The 27,384-nt window shown below is 40.0% G+C and overlaps 3 protein-coding genes and 2 long non-coding RNA genes across 6 annotated transcripts; 4 read left to right on the top strand and 1 right to left on the bottom strand.

Moving 5' to 3' along the window:
• Positions 1-394: 394 nt before the first annotated feature.
• On the top strand, positions 395-964 carry LOC119912312. Its single transcript, XR_005446118.1, has 3 exons — positions 395-492; positions 596-692; positions 914-964. It is a non-coding gene; the product is annotated as an uncharacterized LOC119912312 (long non-coding RNA).
• Positions 965-992: 28 nt separating this feature from the next.
• Positions 993-11,378, top strand: LOC119911967 (ladderlectin-like). The gene is made up of 5 exons (XM_038730939.1): positions 993-1,005; positions 1,037-1,179; positions 10,557-10,691; positions 10,769-10,880; positions 11,174-11,378. Exons 1-5 carry the CDS (start codon positions 993-995, stop codon positions 11,239-11,241), a joined length of 471 nt encoding a protein of 156 aa, XP_038586867.1. The 3' UTR covers positions 11,242-11,378.
• LOC119912304 (ladderlectin-like) lies at positions 1,290-2,349 on the top strand. Its single transcript, XM_038731450.1, has 3 exons — positions 1,290-1,425; positions 1,522-1,633; positions 2,252-2,349. Exons 1-3 carry the CDS (start codon positions 1,300-1,302, stop codon positions 2,317-2,319), a joined length of 306 nt encoding a protein of 101 aa, XP_038587378.1. The 5' UTR covers positions 1,290-1,299; the 3' UTR covers positions 2,320-2,349.
• Positions 9,554-10,020, top strand: LOC119912310. The gene is made up of 3 exons (XR_005446116.1): positions 9,554-9,651; positions 9,755-9,851; positions 9,974-10,020. It is a non-coding gene; the product is annotated as an uncharacterized LOC119912310 (long non-coding RNA).
• Positions 11,379-16,405: 5,027 nt separating the features above from the next.
• On the bottom strand, positions 16,406-27,300 carry LOC119912278 (zinc finger protein 2-like). 2 transcript variants are annotated; one of them, XM_038731407.1, is made up of 7 exons: positions 26,961-27,300; positions 23,380-23,448; positions 21,228-21,381; positions 21,036-21,124; positions 19,152-19,384; positions 18,412-18,467; positions 16,406-18,156 (listed from the first exon to the last, which is right to left on the bottom strand). In XM_038731407.1, exons 1-7 carry the CDS (start codon positions 27,283-27,285, stop codon positions 16,770-16,772), a joined length of 2,313 nt encoding a protein of 770 aa, XP_038587335.1. In that variant the 5' UTR covers positions 27,286-27,300; the 3' UTR covers positions 16,406-16,769. The 2 variants fall into 2 exon arrangements, with proteins under 2 accessions (XP_038587335.1, XP_038587336.1); XM_038731408.1 differs by lacking the exon at positions 23,380-23,448.
• Between the last annotated feature and the right edge of the window lie 84 nt (positions 27,301-27,384).

The following is a 27,384-nucleotide window of genomic DNA, read 5'->3' as shown; positions in this document are numbered from 1 at the left end:
ATCATACTCATTGCATTCTTAATGCATCATATTCATCACTTGTTCAGACATGTCACACATTTTATAGAGCTGATTTCATTAGAACCAAACACATCAAACTATTGTATCTGCTGGCAGGAGGCTAACCATGTTGAATAAATTCATTGCAGGTAATTTTATTTTTAAGTTGCAGGCATGTCACAGATCTTGTCTGATATTTTGTGTTCCGCAGCTTGAGTTTCTTTAGTTATCACATTTCACAGCTCTGGTGGTGTGATTGTGTGTGTGTGTGTGTGTGTGTGTGTGTGTGTGTGTGTGTGTGTGTGTGTGTGCGTGCGTGCGTGTGTGTGATTGTTTGTGTGTGTCAGTTTTTGCGGGTTTTGAGAGGTGGCATCTGATCAGTTCCTGATAAGATGTGTCATCAACTGTATATAAGAGCTGGTGTTTCTCTGGTTCAGGACGACTGAAGCTACAGACGCTGAGAAGGAAGAAGAGAAGATCGTTCTGCAGCAGGTTTGCTCACAAACTGTCATTATATATTGACCTGACTGCCGCTACAGGTGGTCTCTTCCCTAGAGAAGTGTTACTAACATGTCCCTGTCTGTCTTTATTAAAGGTAATCATCATCTTCAACATCTGCATCATCTCCACCATGAAGACGCTGACTCTGTCTGCACTTCTTTGTGCCATGATGGCTCTGACCAGAGCTGCTGGTGAGTATTACTCCATATGTGAGTGAGTGTGAACGAGAGACAGCTTATGTTCATGTGTCTATAGTGAGTGAATATTTCATTAGATTTGTAATGGTGCTCTATTGTAATCACATATATGAGACAAGAGTATTGAAAGTGCAGAGAAAGAAACTGAATGTATTTATAAATAAATGAAAACAGCAGACAATTTAAATCAGTAACTGCTATGTCAAACTGTGCAGCTCTTCCAGACGCAGAGGCTGGAAACTGGACCAACTCGTTCACTCCAACAGGTCAGTGGGTACTAAAATACACTTTGTCATGATTTTCTCTTGTAAACAGAAATATTGCATCTACTACTGTAGACTCACTATCCACTCTTGTCTGTTTGACTTCAGGAGAGAGTCATGTTGTCATAAATTCCACGTCTTGTCCCGAGGGTTGGACTGCTTTCAACAGTCGCTGTTTCCTCTACGTTCCACGATCCCTGAGTTGGGCTGCGGCTGAGGTGATCTGGATTATCTTTACTCAGTGAAGCTTCTACACTACATTTATTCTGTTCACAACTTTCTACTCTTATTTGCATCATTTACAATCTTTGCTTCTTTCTCCGCTGTAGAAAAACTGTATGTCCATGGGTGGACACCTTGCATCTGTACACAACATCGAGGAGTACCATCAGATTCAGACGATGATCTTGAGCGCCACTCATTATCAAAGAGAAGCATGGATCGGAGGGTCTGATGCACAACAGGTATTTTAATTGTCTTTATATAGTGTGCAACAATAATTTATTTAAGGAATGACTGTCTTGATTCTTATACATAAAATATTCTCTTCTGTATTAAAGAACCAATGTTGGTTCTGGAGTGACGGTACTCTTTATGACTTCACCAACTGGTGTCCTGGAGAGCCTAGTAACGGTAGAGGTCATCAGAACTGTCTGCAAATGAATTATTCAGGTAAATTATAACATTATTTTCTTCAGAGCTCAGCGTATGATTGGTACCGGATAAATATGAATGAATGAATATTACCAATACTTGGTATTATACTACAACATTTACCAGTTCTTCACAAAGTATTCAGATCCTTTACTTCAATAAAATAACTATTATTTAAATCTATCATTAGATTATTATTACTCACGGATTTTTTTAAAAGCAGAAATTTTACTGCTTTTGTTGTTGAAGTGGACTCATTTTTCAGCATTTTTCGGACTGCAAATAATGAACATTTTTATTCTGATTATTTTCTCAATTAATCAATTGATCGTTTGGTTTGCAAAAATTCTTAAAAGTTTACTTTATAAGAAAACATCATATTTTATAAACTGTTCATGTATTTTGTATGTAAAAATCCTGATTTATAAAGTAACTATTAAATAAAGCTTTCAGATAAATGTATTAAATACATATTTTCCCTCTGAGATGTAGTGGAACAGAATTACAATGTGGCATGAAAAGAACAGACTCAAGTAAAATATATGTACCTCAAAATTTTACTTGAGTAAATGTATATAGCTAGTAAAAAAGTATATATCCCAGGATGAATGACTGCTGTGTTTTTGGTTCTTACAGATCAGAAGTGCTGGGATGACACGTGGTGTGATGTTCACCTCCCGTATGTCTGTGCCAGAAACGTCTGATAAAAGCATGGATAACGTGTCAAAAGCACAAACACTGATCAATTTCCATTTGTGTGTATGCAAGCAAACTCGTCGCTCTTTACGCCACCAGTCTCATATTTGACCTGAAGGCTTTATAACTCATACAATGATTTCTTTATTTCTTCTCTATTGCTGTAACGCTACTTAAGGAACGAAGCGACAAGTGACATAAACAGCAGCTGGATTGTCTCTGTCTCTTAAATACGAGCAGACTGAATGTGTAATGAAAAGTAAGCTTTTAGCACAACTTTATTCTGCAGAGTGAACTGTTCTTTCTTCTCTTACGCAAAATTAAAAGTCTCAAGAAGCATTGAAACAAGCTGGTCTGTGTTATATCTCCTGTTTGTTCGGGTACAATAAATAGACAGGTATATGAAATAGATCTCAAAGAGCTTCAGCTATAATACTGTTAAATAATACTGTTCATTATAATTGTTGGGGCACCTAGTGAAAATGTCCATCCAATAAAACCTAATGAGAGATGGTACAAGAGGGATGTGATCCAAACCTGTAATGAATCTTGATATTAAAAGTTTCTGAAAGTGTCTGACAGCATTTGGTTCAGTTCAAACCTCCTGATATGTTCTGGACAAATAAAATAAATAAATATGGTATCTTTCATCTAATTGATCGAAGTCTTCATGTATTCCAGATGGGCATTTGATTATATAAAATTTTGACCACTTTTATTGATTTTTAATGGTTTTATTCAAACTTTACTCATCTCTGGCATTCCTGTTCAAAACTGACTATATGTGAGACTATATTATATTGTACAGATGGGAAACGTCCCCATACACCCCCATCTATCTATATGTTTTGAAATAAATGTTCATTTCAAAATAAGTTCTTCTCAATAAAACCAATGTGGCTTACAGCATCCACCAAATGGGACTCTGGGACTAATACATCTTTTTAAATGATTTCAAAACAGTATCCTGGTCTGTGATATGTTTTTATCTGGTCTACAGTCAAAATAATACATAAATTATACTTTTTTATTGAAAAATGAGTGAAAGTATTTCAGATAACTGAGCTTTTAAAACCATGAATTCCAAAAATTAGTGCAGAACGTCATTATTAAATGACTAGAAATTGGGTAAAAGATGTCCCACGTCATGTGGTGATAATTCATGCTTTATGTTGGATTAAATAGTTAAACAGAGCAGCCAATTTTTGTTGGGAACACCTTGAATAGGAAACAATGAATGAACACAATAGTAGTATTCATTGTGTAAATGGAAATATTTAAGGAACTGTTTAATCTGTAGTTGCAGTAAATACTTCAACGATCACCACCACTGGTTTAGATTACTCAACATTTTTAAGGTAACACATAGTTCTTTATTATAATGAGTTTTTCTTATTAAAAGCAAAAATTAGAAAACATGAAGCTTTTTTAAACCAGCAGTACAGCAGCTTGCAGTACATCCATCTAACCACTAGGTGGTGCTGTTTTTAACTTTATCAGCCTATCCACAAAACACTCAGCTAGAGACAAACACAGGAGAAGAAATCCATTCAGATCACAGTGATACCGAGAAAAAAAAACTGTTACGCAAAAATGTATGTTTATATTCATCAAATATAATGAGATGTCATTAATATTGAAACCCTGAGAGGGTTAAATAATGAGTCAGACTTGATAGAGAATGGAGATTGTTTTGGTGGAACAATAGGAAATGTAGTTTAAGGTCAGCTGTAGTCTGGTCTTAAAAATTAGTTTGAGTTATCCTGAAACATTATGAGATGGAAGACATTGAAGTGCAATGTGTTTTAAAAAAACAACACCAACAAAACATTTGCTGCTTTGTATTGCAGTCAGATGCAGACACCAAGTTGTAGGCTAGATGGCAAAAAAAAATTGTTTTTCTTCTTGTGCATTTTATGGGCTTGAGTTATTATTGTGATCATCGTGACATACTGTTCTGCTCTAAACTTCTCATAATACTTCACTTTAAACACTTAGTACTTACATTACAATACAGGGATGTTGAAAATATTGACTAAAGAATGTGCAAAAGTTCACAGTGTGAAGAAGTGTAAGTAGCTGACCTCGAATAGTTGAAGACTCGATGCTTCGATGGGCGGAGCCTCATTCGACTGTCAGTCTCACAGTGAAGCTTCAGAGTGAAACGAGGATCGTGCCATTTTGTTTATATGGGGTGTTCAACGTCTGATTTTACATTACTTAAAAATAAAATAAATTATAAAATATTACTTGTTGTGTAAGTATATATGTGTGAGGTTAAGTGTGAGGTTAAGTATGTATATGTGTGAGGTTAAGTGTGTATATGTGTGAGGTTAAGTATGTATATGTGTGAGGTTAAGTGTGTATATGTGTGAGGTTAAGTGTGTATATGTGTGAGGTTAAGTATGTATATGTGTGAGGTTAAGTATGTATATGTGTGAGGTTAAGTGTGTATACATGCACAGGGTTGAGTATGTGTATATGCGCAAGTTTAAGCATGTACATATGGGCAAGTTATATATGCATGAGGTTAAGAATGTAGAAATGTGGAATGTTGAGTATGTGTATATGAGCAACCTGATTATGTATATGCACGAGGTGAGTATGTATAGCACGTATTCTGGCCTCTTTTCACTGGTTACCAGTGCCAGCTAGAGCTGACTTTAAGGTCCTCCTTTTAACTTATAAGGCCTTGCATGGACTTGTACCATCCTACCTAGCTGAGCTAATTACACCATATGCACCAGCTCACCCTTTCCACTCTCTCAAAGCTGGTACCCTGATTAAACCTCTGCATAACAAAAATCTACAGAGCTTTTACCCACTCAACAAGAGTCTAAAACTCATACACATACACCCCACTGCAGCAAGAAAGTGAGACGGAGACGTGTCCGATGCATGGATTCTCCTGCTTGATATTATATTGCTGCTACTGGTAAGGTTGCCCTCAGGAGCACTGGGAAATTTCCCAGTCCGCTAGTGTAATCTCCACAGCCTCTTCTTGTTTACAGTGTCATTGGTCACTAGTGCTCAAGGCAATAGACTTCACAAATGGACCAATGAGCAAACACTGTGTGTATTCATAGGAGTTTCGTATCACACTGCAGTTTGTTTGTTATTTCACATGCCTTTTGACAAGGCTACAATTTTATAACCCAGCAAAGTGTCTAGTGGGAAAAACTGTGCTGAAATCCACCTGTGTTTGGTGGATTGATCAAGTGGTAACGTCAATTCCTGGTTGCCTGTGACTTTTATCATGGACATTTAGCCAACCAAACCACTTGCTTTGATATGAAAGGCGTTGCATATGATCTGCCATCTCCAATCGCACAGGGACCCAATAGAAAATGATTACTCCTAAAGCTTCTATGAACATAATTTTTACAACTCAGAGTTATGTTGGCAGTAACATGGGAGCAGCCTTTTGCAGAATGAAGAAGTGTAAGCCTACATAATAAAGGGAGACCTGCTCAACAGGACAGTTTTATCCATATTTAAAAAAAACAAATAGAAATATATAATATTGCCATCAGAAAGCCATGCTCTGTGCAACGAGAGGATTCTGTTAATATATCATCATCTGACTTAGATGTTTCAGTGTATGGCCTGCATTTGTTCTGCAGAGACTAAATGTGTGAATATTCAAACGGCATATTCAAAGCCTATGCTTTTAATATGCCATTAATTGAATATAAAAGTAGCAGCTTTTTGAAAGGGTGATGCAGGCTGCTATCCAACAAGAGTTACATTAATAGAACAACCAAACCTTAAACTGAAATGGTATTTTGCCTGATTTTCTAAATGTTTGCATCTGTCCAGCTCATTCACATCTGGCACAAGTGCACCGGTAAAGCTCTCCTGCAACTTCGATGACTGTTCATTTACGTTAAAGGAGCAAAATGCAGAGTAGATAACAAATGGGTATAAATGGCAAATGTAGCAAAGTTAATATTGCTTCACCACAAAATACTTAGAGTAAAAGTACAGTTTTTATAAAAGCAATGTGAAAAGCTGCTAACAACTTTTTTTCTGGCCCAGAAACCTCACACCATGGGCTAGTCAATGAAGGCACATACCAACTATTTTTCAACTGCAGTTTAATACTATGTGGTTTATCGGCCCAATTGTCCAGTGGCCCAACGGTTTTCCGGTACTCCCAATGGCTAATCCGAGTCATCATGGCACAAACACACAACGACACAGTCAGTAAATTAATGGTGGAGATGATATTAAAGATGACAGACAGTGTTACTCATCCTTCTTGAGGGAGCAGAAGATGCTACTGATACTGGCAGTACTTTAAAGGAATAAAAGAGGATGATATCATAGTTTGTTGTTTTCAGTTAGGAAAAATGACTCATTGTTTATTTTCACTGGATTTTATCCAGCAATGGTGTCACCCAACACCGCTTGTTTCAGTCTCACATGTTGAACAAGGCTCATCTGACAGCAAACATGAATCTGATATATATTTACAAACAATAATTACCTCTAGTTCTTGAGAAGTCCTCGTTACACAGAATAACAGTTCATTGGCGTCTCGCCCACTTTTTAAGTGAAATTTGCTTCTCTCTATCAATCTTTTCTTTGACCTTCATCTATACAGAGAATCAGACTGAGACCAGGGTTTCTTTTACAGCTGAGCCAAAAATGATTAAACAGATGAAAAAACACTCACCGGCCACTTTATTTGGTACAGGTGTTAAAAGCTAATCAGCCAATCCAACAAGTCCTCCAACCTAAACAACAACATATCATCAAATCAGCGTCCTACAGTTGTGGCTGACAGGACCTACGTTTTAGAAATCACGTGAGATCAGCGACACAAAGAAGGTGAACCCTACTTCACCAGTCTCTTGGGTGAAGGGCTTTGTCATGTGTTTGCATTGTATGAGTGTATTGTTAGAGATCGCTGCCACAATAAAGTTACACATGAGTTGTAATTTTGTGTGGCCGAAACTACCTATATGGTCATTTTTCTGTGGAGGACAGGCTCGCCAGTCACATGGCAGCAGCTCAATGCATTTAGGTAGACGTTGTCAAGACAACTGAAGTTCAAACCAAGCATCAGAATGGGGAAGAAAGGGGATTAAAGTGACTTTGAACGTGGCATGGTTGTTGGTGCCAGACGAGCTGGTCTGAGTATTTCAGAAACTGCTGATCTGCTGGGATTTTCAGGCACAACCACCTCTAGGGTTTACAGAGAATGGTCCAAGAAAGACAAAATATCCAGTGAGCGGCAGTTGTGTGGACAAAAACGCCTTGTTGATGTCAGAGGTCAGAGGAGAATGGGCAGACTGGTTCCAGATGAAAGATTGGCAACAGTAGAGCTGTTTATCCATTTTCGGCTACTGTAGAAACATGACGTTGAAACATGGCGACATCCATGGAAGGAGGGACCCGAGGTTATGTAGATATAAATGGCTCATTCTAAGGTAATAGAAACATAACGTTTCATTATGAAATGTCTTTATACACCACTAAAAACATAGTTATGGATATTATATTGAATTTCTGTCAATATATCCTCAGAAATATTACACACTGAACCTTTAAAGCCATTCTTCTCCATTCTTCCTTTAGCTTTTTGGGTAACAATTGATTTGAACAACAGAAGGTCTGGCTTCTCGACCTGAACTGCCCCTGACAAGGACAACAAAACAAGTGGCGTTCTGGTGATGCAGTAACGCAGCATTGCTTGGATTAGTAACTGTAATAATATTACTGTTTTGAAAATAGCAACCTGTTACACTACTAGTTACTGGAAGAAGTAATATTATAACAGTAACGCGTTACTGCCCAACGCTGGTAATCAACAGCAGAGTCACATCCATTGCGGCACATACAAACAGTGCCTCTTAACGGTGAAAATGATATTAAAGATGATCACTTCTACTTGTACTGCAGTACTTTAGATGATAGAAAGAGGATGATAGAGTTCATAGCTAGTTTTTTTTTTGAAGTTAAGTAAATTTAAGTTAAATTACTGTTTTCTTTCACTGGCATTTTATCCAACACCTCATTCAGTCTCACATGTTGAACAAGGCTAATCTGACAGCAGCCCAATACAAACACAATCAAAGTAGTTCCTGCTACTGGACGAATCCTAATATACTTTTTGGGGATGTGGGAATGGTAGCGCTGCATAATAAGGTAATTTACTGATTGTGGATGACTGTGGATTAAAATCCATTGCATTTAACTGTGTTTGACAGCTTCGTCCCTTCTGCAGTGTTACAACAAAGCAGATTATTAAAGACATGAATCTGATGACACAGTGCAAATATACACACTATCACATATCCATCAGATGTTTGCGTGTTTGATCAGTACAACATATCCATGCCAGCTCCGGAGATAATACGGGATGGTGGCTACACAAACGGTGTGTCTTGTGACAATAAGTCATTCCAGCAGAAAAGGTAAAGACACAGGTGTCAGTCAGAGCTTTGAGCTGCTTAGTGGCCAGCAGACCAGGCTGCGGTTGTAATGGGCAGCTTCCAGGTGTGAATGTGATCAGGGCCTTCCTGCAAAACAGAGGCTTCCTCTCAGTGAAGCTCCCTCACCCAGTGCCTTAAAGGTTATCCCACTAATTAACTGGGAATGTGTGACTAAGTCTGACACAAGTAAAGCAGAACTCAACACTGAACTCCTGTTAGCTCAGTTTGTCACTTTTATGTTGGGAGGTTGAAGGGTGTCTATTTGCCTCTACAGAACTAACTTCTGAACTATTAAACACTGAATAAACCAGTGCAGTGCCCGTTCAGAGCAGGTTGTCAAAGGACAAACAGAGACTTCTTCCTTTACAGTTAGAAGACACTGTGGGTGGCGGCTGTGTGGGGTTCTGTCTTTCACTAAAATATGTTGTATTTTTTACTGTCATCAGTGAAGATACTATATTTATGACCCAACTGGAATTTGTTCTTAATAATGACATTTATTGCAGGTTTTTAATCAATTGCAGGCAAAACAAATACGTCATTTGATAGTTTGAGTTCTGCTTAAAAATGATCATGCATGTTTCTGTAGTGATCATATTTCACTGCTCTGGTGGTTACAAACATTATGCAAACAAAACTTTACGCTGGACATGCACCAAAATACACATTTAAAGGCACCATGTTCACCAAGGTGCATGTAAATGTCTATTCTGGTTGTGTGTTTTGTCAGTGTGCGTGTCATTAGTTCCTCGTTTTGTGAGGTGGCAAGATAGGTAAGTTTTTCCTCAGTTCCTGGTAAGATGTGTCATCAACTGTATATAAGAGCTGGTGTTTCTCTGGTTCAGGACGACTGAAGCTACAGACGCTGAGAAGGAAGAAGAGAAGATCGTTCTGCAGCAGGTTTGCTCACAAACTGTCATTATATATTGACCTGACTGCCACTACAGGTGGTCTCTTCCCTAGAGAAGTATTACTAACATGTCCCTGTCTGTCTTTATTAAAGGTAATCATCATCTTCAACATCTGCATCATCTCCACCATGAAGACGCTGACTCTGTCTGCACTTCTTTGTGCCATGATGGCTCTGACCAGAGCTGCTGGTGAGTATTACTCCATATGTGAGTGAGTGTGAACGAGAGACAGCTTATGTTCATGTGTCTATACGCAGCAACAAGGGTAGATGAAGACATGAACTCACTAGTGGGTCAAAATGTCCTTACAGCTCTTCCAGACGCAGAGGATGGACCTGGGACAGAGGGAACTAGTGTCCCAGGTGAGTCAATATTTCTTTAGATTTGTAATGGTGCTCTCTTGTAATGACATATGAGACATGAGTATTACTGCATGTACAGAGAAAGAAATTGAATGCGTTCATAAATACACAATGTAAACAGCAGACAACTTAAATCACTAACTAAATTAAATGTCAAACTGTGCAGCTCTTCGAGACGCAGAGGCTGGAAACTGGACCGACTCGTTCACTCCAGGTCAGTGGGTACTTTATCAAAATTATATTAAAATACACTTTGTTCTCCAGTAAACAAACAGAAAAACTACATCTACTGCTACTTATCTGTTTGACTTCAGGAGAAAGTCATGTTGTCAAGAGGTCCACATCTTGCCCCGGGGGTTGGACTGCTTTCAATGGTCGCTGTTTTCTCTACGTTCCACGATCCATGAGTTGGGCTGTGGCTGAGGTAATCAAGATTATCTTTATTCAGTAAAGCTTCTACACAACGTTTATTCTGTGCACTACTGTCTAGCAGTGGCATCGTTTGAAGTGTTGGCTTCTTTCTCCGCTGTAGAGAAACTGTATGTCCATGGGTGGACACCTTGCATCTGTACACAACATCCAGGAGTACCATCAGATTCAGACATTGATATTGAGCGCCACTCATTATCAAGGATTAACATGGATTGGGGGATCTGATGGACAACAGGTAAATTATTCATCATTATATGATGTGCAACAGGTATAATTATTGTCTTGACTCTTTCATTCTCCATTGTATTTAAGGAGTATTATTGGTTCTGGAGTGACGGAACGTCTTTCGGCTTTTCTCACTGGTGTCCTGGAGAGCCTAATAACTTTAAAGGTCATCAGAACTGTGCAATTGTTAATCATTCAGGTACAATTTTAACACGTTACTTTTCTTGAGAGCAGTGTGTGTGATTAGTGTAAATGGTACAGAATAAATGTCAAAGAAAATGTACACTATAGGATTTGAGATTGAATCGTAACCTATTAATGCAGCTATAAAAACTGTGGTGTTGTGACGACAACAGTCAGGAGTTTCTGTCTGTAACTGTGAGTAATGATGTTCAAACGTACCATAAATCCCAAAATGAATGATCTGTCTACATAATGATGTTCAACAGCTTCAGGTTTGCTGTCTGACTGCTGTGTTTTCGGTTCCTACAGATCGGCAATGCTGGGATGACCTTTGGTGTGATTGGCAGCTGCCATCTGTCTGTGTCAGAAACGGCTGATAAACACTTGAAGAACGTGTCAAAAACACAAACACTGATCAATTTGTGTTTGTGTGTCTGCGAGGAAACTCTCTCTTCAGCCACCAGTCTCATATTTAACCTGAAGGCTCTATATCTCATTTTACATCTTTATTACTTCTCTATCGCTGTAACGCTACTTAAAGAATGAAGCGAAAGTGACATAAACAGCAGCTGGATTGTCTCTGTCTCTTTAATACGAGCAGACTGAATGTATAATGAAAAGCAGTTGCTTTTAGCACAACTTTATTCTGCAGAGTGAACTGTTTTTTCTTGTTTTACACAAAATTAAAATCTCAAGCATTGAAACAAGCTGGTCTGTGTAATATCTCCTGTTTGGTCCAATCTACCTGGATCTCAAAGAGCTTCAGCTATAATACTGTTAAATAATACTGTTCATTGTTGGGAGCTCCTAGAGAAAATGTTCCTCACACACAATCTAATGGATCTTTCTATTCAAAGTTTCCAAAAGTGTCTGACAGCATTTGGTTTAGTTTAACCCTCCAATTGTGTTATGGGCAAATTAAATACTGTAAATAAATAAGGTGTAATTCATTTAGACCAAAGGCTTAATTTATTCCTCCACGCTGGGCATTTTAATATATAAAATTAGTTATTACCACTTTCAATAACTTTTAATGGTTCAATTTGAACTTTACCCGTTTGTGGTGTTTCCAGTAAAAAATGGCCGGGCTCAGGAAATGAATGCGTGAGACTATATTATATTCAACCAGCAGATGAAAAACTCCCCTATACACCACTATACCACACACAGCTAATTGTGTTGTTTTAATTTATAAAACAGCTGCCACCAAATGGGACTATTGGACAAATACATTTTTTAGATGGTTTCAAAACAGCATCCTGGCTAAACAGATCCCAGTCTGTGATATATTTTCCTCTGGTCTTAACTACAGTCAAAATTTACTGAAAGACTTGAGATATTATTTCAGTTAAATGAGGTCTAAACTCCATAAATTCCAAAAATAAGTCCAGAACTTGTAATAATGTCTAGAAATTAAGTTAGTTAAAAGACATTGCCTCATGTGGCGATAATTTATATTTTGTGTTTAACAGTTTAAGGTTAAGTGTGTAAGTTTTAGTGACATCTAGTGGTGAGGGTTGCAAATTGCTCACTCACAATTTTTCTAGATCACACTGGACTTTATTTGTCTTCAAAGAACAGAGGTTGTTTTGGAGGGAACAGAAGGAAATGTAGTTAAAGGTCAAATGCAGACTGGCTTTTACATAAATACGGGCTGTCCGTAAATATTATTATATTATTAGTATTTTGAGATGGAAGACGTGGAAGTGCACAGTGTTTTCATCAAAAACAAAAAACAAACATTTGCTGCTTTGTATTGAAGTGAGATGCATTTGCCAACTTAAAGGCACGACAGGTTTGAATGCAGCAGTGTAAGTTACAGCGGCTCACAATAAGGAAAACTAAGTTGCAAGAGGAAAAGTGGATGTTTCCTCTACCTATACTTTTAGATGTTTATGTTGCAAAACTCTACCGGTTGCATACAACTCTATCATAAACTGGCTGCCACTCACAGCGTGAGAGTGACTTTATTACACAGTGTGTCGCATCAGCTGGGTGAAGTGGTTTTTAACGTCAGTAACGATGGTCTCGCGCAGAATGTATTGAAGTACAAAGAAATGGCTTTGAAATGTAGCGCAGTGAAAGTGCAACTTGAAATTCTCAAGTAAAGTTCAAATCCAGATTTTGTTACTTTACTCACTCTTGTGCGCAGTAACTCAACTAAATAGTCTCTTTATCAAAGTACAGAAACCACATTAAACATATTTCACATGTATTACTGTTTTCAACACAATTCCTTTAGTAACTGCTTGACAGGTTTAGAACCTCTTACTTTTTATCTGCATTTACAGGTTGAGGTAGCTTTAGTAGCCCTGTGACATGTTTATCTCTGATGACTGGCTAATAAACCTTAAAGCTTTCCAGTAAAGACACACTGAACATGTTCATTTTCTATGGGAACCAAGCACTTCGCCTTGCAGGGCATTGTGGGATTGCAGGCGACACAGGCAACTTCACTTAATGAGGTCAAGATTTGCATGGAAACGCCATCGTATTTGCAACAAATGAATAGTGACAATGTTTGGACAGTCTTTAACGTACCTGCAGTGGATGAAGATGTGTGGAGCAGGAGATCTTTGTTGTACTTTCTGAGATCCTGCTTTTCTATGGCCCTGTCATAGACTGCATAAGAAATCTCCTATTGGTTTGTGGACTAAAACCTGCGTTCTATTGAACAGCCAGCAGGGGGCGACTCTGGTTGCAAAAAGAAGTCCGGGTCCATTAGAAATAATGGTAAAATGAGGCTACTTCTCAGCTGATTTATTACATCAGTAAACACTTTCAGGATGAGTTTATGGTCTCAGTCGCTAGTTTCAAGTCTTCTTCAATACAAAATTATGTTCATTTAGTTAATTATGGTCCCATTTATTTTAAAATAGACCATAAAGTGAGATTATCTATGATTTTGATGAATTTGGCCATCGCCGTTGAAAAAGCTTATTAGGAGTTGGATGTTCACTTCCTCTGGTGAGTACATTTAGTTTAAAGACTGTTGTTCACTAGACAAACTTCTCAGCCCAGTTAAAATGACCGTTGATGTGAATTACAGATGCACCTAGCTAAGCAAACTAGCTAGCGCCGCACACGGCCGTTAGCTCCACCGTTGCGTCCAAATATGGTCACTTCCGGGGACTTCCTGGTTGTAAAAAGTCATCATGGCGGCGCCCCATCGGCCAAACTCAAAGCTTCAAAACGGCAGTCCACAAACCAACGGGTGACATCACGTTGACTACGCCCATTTCTTATAGACAGTCTATGGTGGAACCACACCATATTTGGACTGGTTGTCATCATCTTGGTTTGTGGAACCAGACCGTATTTGGACTAGAGAGGGGAGTATGGGAGGTTATCAGCTAGTAGATGTATAATCCATCCTTAATTCACGCTAACTTTATTTGGTGAGTGAAAATCAGGCATGAAACTATGGAAGAGGATTAGGTCCACATGTAAAACATTTATTTAATTGATTATTATTATTTATTTTTCCCTTAACTCAATTACCTTTTTCACATGTGGCCCTAATCCTCTTCCATATAAAATACAATGCACATACCCAAATAGACAGCCGACTCCAAACACTGAATAAGCCATTCATGGGCAACAATTAAATTGCATTAACCGAAAACACACTGTAAAAGCAAAAGCGAGGGGGGAAAAAACGGCACGGTGGTGCAGTGGTTAGCGCTGTCGCCTCACAGTAAGAAGGTTCAAACCCTGGTTGCCCTGGTCTTTCTGTGTGGAGTTCGCATGTTCTCCCCGTGTCTGCGTGGCTTCTCTCGGGTTCTCTCTCTTCCTCCCACCATCCAAAGACATGCAGGCTAGGTTGATTGGTTACCCTACATTGTGCATGAGTGGTTGTTTGTCTATGTGTGGCCCTGCGATGGACTGGCGACCTGTCCAGCGTGTACCCTGCCTTGCGCCCAATGTCAGCTGGGATGGCTCCAGCGACCCTGTACGCAGGATAAGTGGTTGATGATGGATGGAAGTTGTGTTTTGGTACTGTAATCAGCATTGGTTGCTAACTAGTCTCGCCTAGCCAGACCGATCTGTCTAGTTGCTGCCCCTCCAGAAGTTGGACAATCAGAAGAAGATGGGCTTTTAGGAAGGGGGGCCTTAAAGAGACAAGAGTCAATACGGACTAGGGCAATTACAATCTTAAGAAGCTGCAGCCTCTATTCATTCAATTTCTAGCTAAAATGACGATTATTGTTGACCCTTTTCTCTCTCTCCTGCCATTCACTGGTTTTGTGCAGAGTTTTGCGTGCATGCCGTGCTGCCGACAACTGCACGCATGTTGTGGTTCCTCGCGGGTCTATTTCAAGTAGCCGGCCATTTAAAAAAATGATATAATATTCTTTGTGTGGTTCATCTCTCCGTATTAGGGCTGACCCCTAATAGTCGAATCTTCAACTATTAAGGGTCAGCCCTAATACGGACAGAGTGAATAGAAGTGCTGCTGACATGGACAATATGAGAAAATGAATGTTTTTTTAAGGGTCCAAGCCGGAGTGGGGCTGGAAAGTGCGATTACAAGGCATCACGGTTCCCAGTACCAGCAGAGCTGGGAACCCGATTGTAATAGTTCTGATTTTCATAATTATTCTTCTGTACCAAGCTGATAAAAGTTTGTGCTCCTCAGATTGACACTCAAAATAAAAACTTTTGGATTTATAAGCTAACAAATGTTTGCACAAAACGCTAAAACAGGAAGTGATGTCATATCTTAGGTTTGGAATGGCCGATCGACACCAAGCTGCAAAATTTGGTGCAATTGGCCCTAGGGGGCTCTACTGAACATGAAATATTCGTTCCTCTATAACCACACGTCGCATTGACATGAAACTTGAGCCGATTTGTTCAGGACAGTCCCTTGTCTCTAGGGACCAAAGTTGACCCAAACATGCCCATAGGTGGCACTGTTATTGCAGATTAAAGACGTAAAGAAAATCCGATTGATTTATATGTATTTTATATAACCACAAGTAAGACTGATACCAAATTTGGGTCAGTTGTTCCCCATGTTCCCCTGATGACAGCTGCAAAATCTGGTGAAATTCGGCTTATAGGTGGCGCTATAATCCATGCTCAGATACCGTGGGAAAATCCTATTCATTTCAATGTGAACCAAAGGACATTTCGTCTCATAACTACGCGACAGTACATCGCACAAATGTTATGTCTGTGTTTGGGAGATACTGCTGAATTGCATGGGATAGGACGCGCCTCTGTGCCATCATGTGTTTTTTTTGTTACATCGCCACAACTGAAAAACATATAATAATATAACTCCTCCGAAACCGCAAGTCTGAGCGGCACCAAACTTGGCACGTATTGATATGCAAAAAACTCAGATTTATAAGCTAACAAATATTTACACCAAACGCTCTAAACAGGAAGTAATGTCTTATCTTAGGTTAGGGATGTCCGATCTACACTAAACTTGGGGACCTTATGTGGCACGCCTTCCAGTGGGGCTGTATGAAATTTGGTCTCTAGGTGGTGCAGTTAATTGATATGAAATAAAACTTGCTTAGACATAAATTAATTTTATATCTACGTTTCAAACTCTGGTCATTTATTCACCACGGGCCCCCGAAGCCACGGCGGGGCGCCCAGGTCGACTCGACTTGGACCCCACTTATAACTGCTTGCAGTTCTAGTTTTACCATTAAAGCATGTATGAAAGTAAAGAAGAAATGAAGAAAATATGTATGAAGATAAAACTGAGCACAATATGCGTTGGATCCAATTCCATGACAAATACCGAGCAAACATAGCAAATGATGTAACTAATGATAGTTAGTTAAATTCACAAGCTAGAAGTGTCCTAAAAATTCAAATCAGCTGCACTTTCACCAGCTGCAAAATTAAAGTGATAAACAGAATAATCATCAACATGGGGCCATTACACTGGCTGTTCTTCCCTCTGGTGGCTCTTCATATGTGTTTTCAGACAGTGGCTCTGAGTGAAGGCTTTGTCGCAGACGGTGCACTGGTAAGGTTTCTCGCCGTTGTGGGTCCTCATGTGGACCTTCAGGTATTCTTTGCGAGCACAACCTTTCCCACAAACCCCACAGACAAATGGTTTGATGACTGAATGGGTTGTCAGATGGGCCCTGAGAATGCTCCTTTTGTTAAAGGTTCTTCCACACTCTGAGCATCCGTACGGTCTCTCTCCAGTGTGAATTAACATGTGTCTCTTCAGAGCTCCTTGAGATGACAATCCTTTACCGCATTCGCTGCACATGATCTTCTCCTTGCTGTGTGATTTCAGGTGAACCTTTAACTGACCTCTTGTGGGAAACATTTTGCAGCAAATATCACAGAGGTACGTTTTCTCTCTCTCAGTGTGAATTTTCTCATGTTCCTTTACTATTCCAGGAGTTAAAAACTGCTTCCCACAAACCTGACAGCTGTAACGTTTCTCCCCAGTGTGACCCAACTTGTGTCTGGATAAAGACCGAAGGTCACCGACAGATTTACCGCACACATCGCAGCTGTAAGGCTTCTCACCTGTGTGGGTCCTGCTGTGAACCCTCAGCTGTTGTGTAAAAGCAAAAGACTGATTACAGACATCACATTTGTGTGGTTTATCCTCCACATGCTTCCACCGGTGAGTCTTCAAAGTAAAATTATTCGTATACGCTTTATGGCAAACATCACATTTGTATGGTCTCTCTCCTCTGTGTAGAGTAGCATGCCTATTCAGACCAACAACAGTGAGAAAAGACTTTCCACAGACGTTGCAGCGGTGTGTTTTCTGGTGACTTTGAAGATGACTCCTCAGCTCCTCTACAGACTCTGGATGTTCTCCACAAACTCCACAGAGCCTTTCTGGATCGTCCACATGACTCCAGGCATGTTTGATCAACATGTTCATTGACCCACGAAGAGCTTGGCAGACTTTACAGGACAGAGGAGCGTCGCTCTGATCAGTCGACGCCTTCAGAGACGACTGCACCTGTTTCCTTTTCTTTGTAATGACTCCTGAATGTTCGACTTCCCTCGGTTTCGTCATCGTCTTTGATGAGTTCTGTTCAGTGTCACTCTCCCTCAGCTCCTCATCTTTCTTGTCTGGTTTCCATTCTTCATCTCCGTCATCTTCCTCCACCTCATCATCAACGTCATCATCATCGTCCCTTTCAGCTGCAGAGCAAGCAGAAGAAAGAGCACTAAAGTCATCTGATATTCCATATTCTTTATTTTTCTCTGCTTCCACTTGTTGCCATCTCGAGTTGAACACACGATCTGCTTTGTTGACCTCCACTTTTTCTTGAGGATTGTTGTGGGAACTGAAGGTAGAAAATATAGAGTACCATTATTAAATGTACCTTCATCTTTGGCAGTTTCAAAATGTACTGGGTTATGCTTTGTTGAAATATGAAGTCAAACACTGAACTAAACATTTCAGCATTATTATACAAGAAGAGAAGATAACGTACGTTAGCAGGACAGGGAGGAGTTGATCCTTGATTGCTGTTTAATATGTAAAGTTGTATTTTTGACGCCAAGCTCATAAAGATGCTCATTGAATTTTTTTGACTCACCTTGCATGTGGCCTGTTTTTATCATTGCTCGTGTCATTGACTGCTTCGTCTTTTCTCTGCAGGGGAATATAACGGTGCAAATGTGAGTCAGTCACTCTTTAACAAAATGGTCTCTGTAAGGGTCCTTTTCATAATGTTGTCAGAACAATCGGAGCTCAGTTGAAAAAACAAGCCCTTTTAGTGGCGATGTACTGTACCAATTCAAAACTGTTTGTACCCATTAGTCACTTAGACACCAAAACACAGTACTGTGTAAAATTTTTTGCCATTGGATTTAATTAAGATTATCTCCTGTTTATTTACTTTGTATGTTGTTAATTGATAAATATAATTTATTAGGGTTGAGCCGATAGATAATGCCATCGTGGCTGACAGACAATGTTGAGCCGCTATCGGTTATCACGGCAGCCGGTGCGCCGCATGCGGGCTTGTTAATTATGTAGCCTATCAAACAATCAAAACCAACCTCGGCAACTGTGTGTTCACTGTTGCTTTACCTGGTCCGTGCTTGTAAAAATAGCCACCGTGTCCACGTCTTGTAACGGAATTCCAAGTTTTAACCAGTGAACTCAATGTGTGGGGGAAACATGCTTGATTTTTTTCACACCTGCCAAACTTTTGTACAGTAGTGTAAGTAACACTGCCCAGGTTTAATTTGATCTGCACTTTCCAGAGAATATCACAAGACATAAATTGTGTCATATTATGTTCCAGGCCATTGGTAAAATAAGTAGATCTACCTTTGCTCGAATATAAAGTGCTGATCTTCCTTTCCCTATGGATTGGATGGACCTTTGGATCTCCTCTGGTGTCAGCGTGTTTAGTTTCAGAGGCGTCAATGTCCTGGTTGTGTCAGTGGTAAAGACATCAAAGTGTCCGGTCAGCTGAGGGAAGGTGGACCTCAGCAGGTCCAGGAAGTCGTTCTCCTGCAGGCCTCGATCACATCTCAAGTCCTGCACTAGGTGCTTTAACACTAACACACAAACAAATTCATCACAGAGTTCAATGATTGTTTTACGGCCATTCTGATAAAACTGCAAAACATTAGTAGTGGAAACTAGAATCTTGCCGCCCTATTAGGGATGTAACAGTATTCGTCCCAAACTGTTTGGTACAGTAACTTTTGTATGCAGCTTCCTCAGTTCGCCCTCTGACCCAAAGAATAACTGTCATAATAGTTTTTTCATGACAAATAGTCTCACGGATGAAACAGAAATGATAGAGCACAGAACGTTTTGGCAGCGTGTAAGTTTCTGTCTATTAATCGGCTGTTTATCTACATCAGGGATGTAGTGCTGCTGCCTCTGAATGGCACAGTGGAGAGACAATAGCTGAAGGAAACTCCCATGACATTCAGATCTATTGTAAGAGAGTATTACGTTTTCGTTTTATTACGTTAGTTTCAGCTAGTTAAATGGGGCAACAATTAGTTAAGATGTATGTCTACACTGTTCAGCTTAAATCGGATATGCCTGTGGAAACAAAAATCAAATGTCAAAAATCCATTTTCACAATAAAAAAAGAGAAATCCTGCTTAGAAAAAAACATGCAGCAATAATTGTTTTATAAACACATCAAAGCCCTCTGAAGCGTGATTGAAGGTGTCTAGAGATTCCTAACCCTAACTGACAATATGGCAGCGACGCAACCTTCACTGACCACCAATTTAGTTCTGCCTGCTCCAGATTCCAGCACCAAAGGTAGGTCTCGTGAGGATACCATGATAGGTTTCGTCGCTGGGCTCCTATATGAAGAGGGTCACCAGGGCATGAGACCCCACAGTCTGGTTATCCACTCTAATATGACTGGCAGAAATTGCAGCCACATAGACCCTAAGGGTGGAAGTGAAGTGCTTTTTCTTTAGCAAAGACTGCAAAAAACGCAGTATTATCGGCATAGAGGACTACACCACTCTTGAAAGATCTTCCACCTGTTGGCATAAAGTGCCCTAGTAGAAGGTGCTCTGGAGTTCCTAATGCTTTGGATTACTGCCTGGTCACATGACCCTAGCTGCCTAGACCCATGACCATAGTTGCAGGCGTTCCGGGCTCTGATGCCAGATGTGGCCCCCCAGCTGCGAGAGCAGGCCTCGCCTCCTGGACAGGCACCATGGGACCCCGTCTAAAAGCTGCACTCTGTGCAAAATAACCGTCATCAGTGGGAATGGCGGAAAGCGGACTTGTTTCCTCCATCAGTGAAAACCAAAGGGAGCACTGGGTTGTGGATTCTGAGGCAAACAGGTGCACCTCTGCTGTGCCATATTTATCTATCTCCTCAGCCAAACTTATAGCATGGAGCTCGAGCACCTTTGTGTGCTCCATCCTTTCCATGGCTCGTCCAGAGACCACTCACCTCAGGCGGGAGATGCCTAAAGAATGCACTAGTTTGCACTAGTAATTTCCACTTTTTTATGGTGGATAAATAACAAGCACATCTTCGAATAACACAGTTCAACTGCAGCACAACTAAACTCAAAACTAACAGAACATGTAGGAAGATTTATGACAGGACTGTTGTGTTACCTCCAATGCACACCCCCAAAAACAACACACATACATCAAATTGTAGTATTCTCAGCAATCAACATCCTAACTTAACATTTCACTTTCATGTTGGAAACTTACCACCTTTTGTGAGCACAGTGGTCTGGGAGTCCTCTAATAGACAGACTCTGAGGTTTAGATGACTCCGTTTCCTCTTCACACACTGACCTCTGCAAGGAAACAATCAAGTAAAGAAAAACCCCACATACCCAAATATTTTTGTTCCACTCCCAAGGAAACATATTGTGTGGTAACATCATATCATATTTGAACCTTGTATTTGTTATCTGATGATCCGGGTCCCCTAGATCCTCCTCATCTAGACTAGTACTCTGTACTGGCTCCTCAGCAGACTCCTGCCCCCCATCTTCACCCGCCTCTTCCTCAATGTGGCCTAAGACATCACAGCTCCACGAATCCTCCACATCTGAACAAAAGATTTACAGAAAAAGAGTCAAAATTGAGATTTTGTTATATAGGATGGATCAACAACAAAATGTGCTTTGTGCAGCTTTTTCTTTGTTAACTTCCAGGAGTAAAGTGTAGAGTGGTGCTTGAAAATAAAGTACAATCAAGTAAAATTACTCAAAGCAGAAAAATGCCCCCTGTGACTGTTATACTATTATATATTTATCATGAGATCATTATTATTAATGTGTTAATGTAAAAGCAGGATTTTACTGTTGAGGTGGAGCTCGTTTTGCACAATTTTGTCCGTCTGCAACTAATGACTATTTTCAATTTGGATTAATCTGCTGATTATATTCTCTATTAATCGACTGAATGTTTGGTTTGTAAAAATTATGGTATGAGGAGGATTCCAGTCAGGAAGAACCCCAAAGCACAAGAGACCTGCAGCTAACAATGATATGAGTATTTGAAGCTTCGATAGATTATTTGAACGATTCATTGATGCGTCATTTAAGAAGTACTTTTGCTTGGCGGGGGTAGCGGATTGGTGACAGGGACACACACACACGCTAAAAACCACATTTTGTCAAGAAAACACGTGAAATGTGAAACGGGAAATCAGCGATTGTTATTATAAAGATGGCGATTATAAAGACAAAGAATCTGGCTGAAAGGATGGATTAGCACACGCAGGTAGCAGGAAACGTCTGAGCTACAGAGAGAGCTGGAGGTGAGTCAAAAGGTGCAGTTACCTTGTCTCTGAGGTCCGCTGGCAGAACACGACTGTTTTCTGATAAGGTGCCGTCGTGCTGTCCCCGAGGCGACATAAGTTCATTTTATGGTGGAGGACGTAACTTACAGAGTTGTTGTTTTCTTTAGCTTGAAATAATCCCATACTTTGGACTTCTTTGTCCCTCACTATTTTCTCTCTCTTCCTCCACTTTGCAAACAGCGCCATCATAATCACGTCGTGTTCACAGCATAAGCGCGATGTGCAACAGTAATAACTGTCCCTGCGAAACACTGTGCTGTATAGTTAAATGGATTAAACGAAGCATCAATGCAAAGAATTTGTGTCAAAGCATTTTATTAACCGATTTTAGCGATTTTATCGATGAATCGTTTCAGCCCTAGTCAGCAGCAACCCAAAGCCACAGAAGGGACTCTCCAGATGTTAACATTGACACAGAATGAAAACAACCAGATCAGGAGGAGTTTTGGCTACGTTAGCAGGAACAGCCAAGAGGAAATAAGACATATAAGACTTGACTTGTGAAGTGAAAAGGTCTGGATCAGAGTTCAGTTCAGTTCTTTATTCATTGCCAGCGTTGTGCTGCAGTATTCATGAGGGAGAGAGAGAGAGAAAGACGAGCAAGAGGATTTGCTGTGCGAATGTGCTACTCTTAAAAATGACGTCTTTGACTTCCAGCAGTCACCTTGCCTCTCATCCACAGCGGCTGTATTTTGCACATCAACAATGTTGAGCCATCATCGCGATTGTAAAAGACACAGTTCAGTTATTTATTTGTCACAAAGTACTTAAAATATTTGCAGTGGAGCACCATCACCTTATATACGGTATTATTTTACATAAATTTATTATTTTAAAGAAACGGGTTGTTCCCCCCACGATGAGGTTGGGCATGCGCAGGAAACGATACTGTCCCCAGGTCGCCCAAACACCCCTGAGGCGTGACTTATTCTGAGGAGGCGAAGACGATCATCCTGATAGAAGTGATGGTCCCATGGGAAGATGCAAAGAAGCCTCAGAGACGAAAGCCACCAAGTACCAGGACCTGTACATTTAACTGTTGGGGAGTTTCATTTATAAAACATCATATTTTCTAAACTCGTCTGGCAATGTCTACATGCCGTGCCCCCTTTCAGGTTTTCGTAAAGCAAGCAGTGTGGCTGGACACTGGATCGTCACACGACCATCACCATCATCCATCTAATGATACTGAAATATTTAAAGCCGTAAACTACAGTACTTTAGTAAATGTACAGGACATACGAGACTGCTGCTCTTCCTCCTCTGGTAGTCCACGTCCCCCAGCCTCTTCCTCTTCACATACAGGTTCATCTGGATCAGAGATAAAGACTTGAATCGTTCATGTATCCGCAGTGTACATTACTCACCACACATAAGACTGGATTTGTGAAGTCTATAAAAATATGTTTATCTCCTGCTAATGGGGCACTAGTTCCAGAGACCCTGCAACGTCACGCCATCCCATTGGCTGCAAGGGCAGCAGCTGGATTGATGGCGAGTCCAAGTATAATCAGGGCTCTACAATGCGACAAATTTAGTCTCATATGCCCCTAAAAATAGATATGTACGAACAGACAAAATGATTTACGAGTACAGTGTGAGAGTAACGGCTACAACCTACTGTCACCCTCCGCCCCCCTGCCGCTCACCGGTCATTAGGGCTGAAACTAATGACTATTTTCGACTAATCTGCTAATTATTTATTCGATTCGTCGACTAGTCACGATTATTTTTGTCACCCCTTAACCCTATTTAAACAATTTAATTAATTAAAGATCTTTCAAGTAAACTGTTCTCCAACACACAGCCTTTACTATTCATAATGAACACCAGTATCAACGCCAGGGGGAAACCAGGGAAGAAGACAAGACAGCGAAGGCTACTCCTATATTTCACTCGTTTCTGCAAACTTTTAACTGTATAACAAAGATTTTTATTTGGGAACTACTGTATATAAAATAAAAGCAAATTAAAAGCAAGTACTAAAACCACAACTGTATACTAACAATGTAATATTAGAACAATAAAGCAACAGCCTCCAAAAGTGCTTATAAGTTTTAGGCAATGCATCACGAGCCAGATGTTCCTTGATGTACTTTAAACCGTTACACATTACTAATAACTTTTTTAAAGCTGGGTCTCTCCGACATTGCCAGCGTTGTGTTGGACAGATTTGTGCTGCAGTGTTCATGAGGGGGAGAGAGAGAGACGAGCGAGAGGATGTGCTGCTCGAATGCGCTACGGCGATGATCTGCAATCAAATACGCCTAGTAAAAAAATTTAAAATACAATAAAATCAGTATGTGGCGGTCAGCCACAAATAAATGAACGAATAGGAAACACTGCCTTTCCTCGGTTGTTGCTGCTGCAGTGATCTGAGTAAGTGGGACCAGAGGGCTCTGTGGGCGTGGCTGGGACCGCTTACCTCGCGGGCGCTTGTGGAGCTTCTCAACCCCAAAAAACGTTTGAGCACATTTTCGATTCACCATCAACTTTGGTAAAACTGCCAATATTCAAGTTCTACACAGTTGATTTCTCAACTCAAAACCGCTCAAAATTTTTATAGTCGACGTCATCAATTACATTGACTAATCGTTGCAGCCCTACCAGTCATTCTGCGCCCGGTTGCTTGTTTTACAAAAACGGTGACAAAGATACTGTCAGTGACAAATCCGTACCGCCTGCCAGATCCGTTCTGCACATGCACAAAAATGGTTCTGTCAGTCACAGGAGGTTACTGCAAATCTGCCTCTTCAAAATGATCCAATTAAATCTTTAAAATCAAGATAACAAAACGTTTTTTAATCACTGGAGATTCAACTGTTCACTATGACGTAATAGGAATATACTTAAGATATAAAAAAACCTTATTCAACAGTACATTTTAATTTCTAATAATTACAATCTAACAAAGTAGCAACACAAAGGAGGCTAACGGTAGCTGCTAGCCCGGCTGATGTGCACAGCTGTAGGGTTAGCCGGTCGACATGCATACAATCGCTGACTTAGGTGTAGGCACATACTACTGTGATGGTTAGGGTAAGAATAAGGGGCTTTGGGAAGCTGTCAATGCCTTTTTTACCAACATAGCTAGCTACCTAATTAGCTAGTTAGCTAATAGCGCTTCTGGTCTCGACAGGGCATCTCATATGCACGCCGAACGGTACCTTTTCAATCAAATAAAGCTTTGTCAGCCTTTCTGAAAGTGTCAGTATTTGACGCCCTCAGATGAGAACTGTCAGCAACACATGAGTAATTATGAAAAGGCACATTTGTGGTAACCTTCTTTGACAGATATAGGACCTACAGATACAAAGTTGACAACTGGAGCGGTAACACAGAAGCAAATACGTATTAGAAAGGTCTAGGTTTGGCTAGCTGATCATGAAGTTATATCTGCTGCAGTTTGCTGAAACAACTTCACAAAGCCAATGAGCTCCTCAATATCACTTTCCGTGAACTGACCAATCACAGCCTGGACGGGGCGGGACATTAAAAAAGGTTTGACGTGCTACTCCAAATGTTTAAGTCATTGTTCTGCATAAATGTTACGGTTATTATGTTAGTACTTAGCATTACCAAATTAAAGACCAATGTAGATCATTTTTCTTGCGCAGGGATTTAATGAATGAAAACAACCCACAAAAATGAAACTGCTATAATAGAATGAATATTATAATAGTGGAAGGCTGTAGTATACTGACATTATAATCTATTTAGTAACATTTTATAATTAATATATTAACGTTATACTACAGGATTTTATTAAATGAACATTATACTCTTTATTCAATGTTTTAATATTATACTATGCTTAATTATGCTTCTTCTAGCCTCCTCCTGAGAGCAACACACTCCCCTTGTTCTGTTTTACTGAAGTTATTACTATAAATATTGTTCAGTAATATTGTTTACATAAAGTTTGGCGTGGTTTGTGTGGGTGCTGCAGGTGTATCGTGCATCTGTCCCTGGTTCAAAAACTACAAGTCCTTATGCCACAAGCGACAATGAACCAATCACGGTAGTTTTCTGTGATTAGTGATCAGTGTCTTAAAAGCTGTTTTCAATGTATCACATTTTCATTTAAATCTTAATATTTTAAAAAAGCTTTGACAATATTTTAAAGCCTTTGCTGACTGTCCAGATACAAAGAGTCCTTTCACATCATAACTGCACACAAGGAGGAACACACACGTAGTATAAATATGTATATAATAAATAGTACATTAATTAACTGTGTTACTTTCACAAAGAAGCTTAGCGATACCTGTTTCGTAAACAAGGTTTATAAACAGTGTGAAAAGCTATCAGGGATATCCCGCTATACAAATCTTTTGCATTCAAAAATGTAACTTGAAATTATATTATTGGATTATAATTATATTCATGCATTAATGTGTTCCTCACTTTAATGTTGCAGCTGATTAAGCCAGAGCTCATAATGCTGGTTAGCTTCACCTGTAATAATAATCATACATTTTTGTTGATAATATTATTTTGTAATAATATGATTCTGCAAAGTATTAGTGATAAAAGTTTGCGGGGTAAAACGTACAGTATTTGCCTCTGAATGGTGGTGAAGTAGAAGTAGGTTCTTACAGATATGTAACGTTTTGTAACTGCTGAGTGAAATTTATCCTAATAGTAATAAAATCGTCTTCTAAGAGCTGAAACCTCGATCATTAAAAAGGCTCCTGGTCCAGGACTCCCCTGCTCCAGACTTGTATTAAATCACCAGGTTTTTAAATGGGGTTTGGTGCAGTGTTAAAACAACAGCAGCTGTTAAGCACAGTGTTTCATGTGGTTCCTAGTCTGTTCCCCACCTGTCCTACAGAGAGAGACCCGAGGCTGCAGCACCGCCTCCAGCTGCCTCCTCTGCCGGTCGATCTCCTGCCTCAGACCCGAAGCCTCCTCCTCGTACCCGGCTACGGTTCTCTCCACAACCGCGAAGATTTCCTGCGCGGCTGTTGTCAGTTTCTCTGCGATGAATCCTCTCAGGATCTCCGTCTTGGACAGTTTATAGTCCACAGAGTCCCCGAGGAGACAAACAGCACGTTGACTGTCTCCATTTGTTCCCGAGAAAGTCTCAAGTTTGACCAAAAGTACCGCCTGAGATGCGCACACTAATGTTGTCCGACGGGAAAACATCAAAACCAAGGGTTCCGCCCCAAATCTTCTTTGTTGTTTAACCGCGGTTGGCATCCAACTTTAATGGTGCATTACTGCCCCCTTCTGTACTGGAGTCTG

Source organism: Micropterus salmoides, unplaced genomic scaffold (assembly GCF_014851395.1).
Source record: "Micropterus salmoides isolate LMB-PRFRI ecotype aquatic unplaced genomic scaffold, ASM1485139v1 Ms_hic_scaffold_2, whole genome shotgun sequence".
Taxonomy (NCBI): domain Eukaryota; kingdom Metazoa; phylum Chordata; class Actinopteri; order Centrarchiformes; family Centrarchidae; genus Micropterus; species Micropterus salmoides.
Note: the sequence above shows the minus strand (reverse complement) of the source record. Positions and strands in the feature narration are given on the sequence as shown.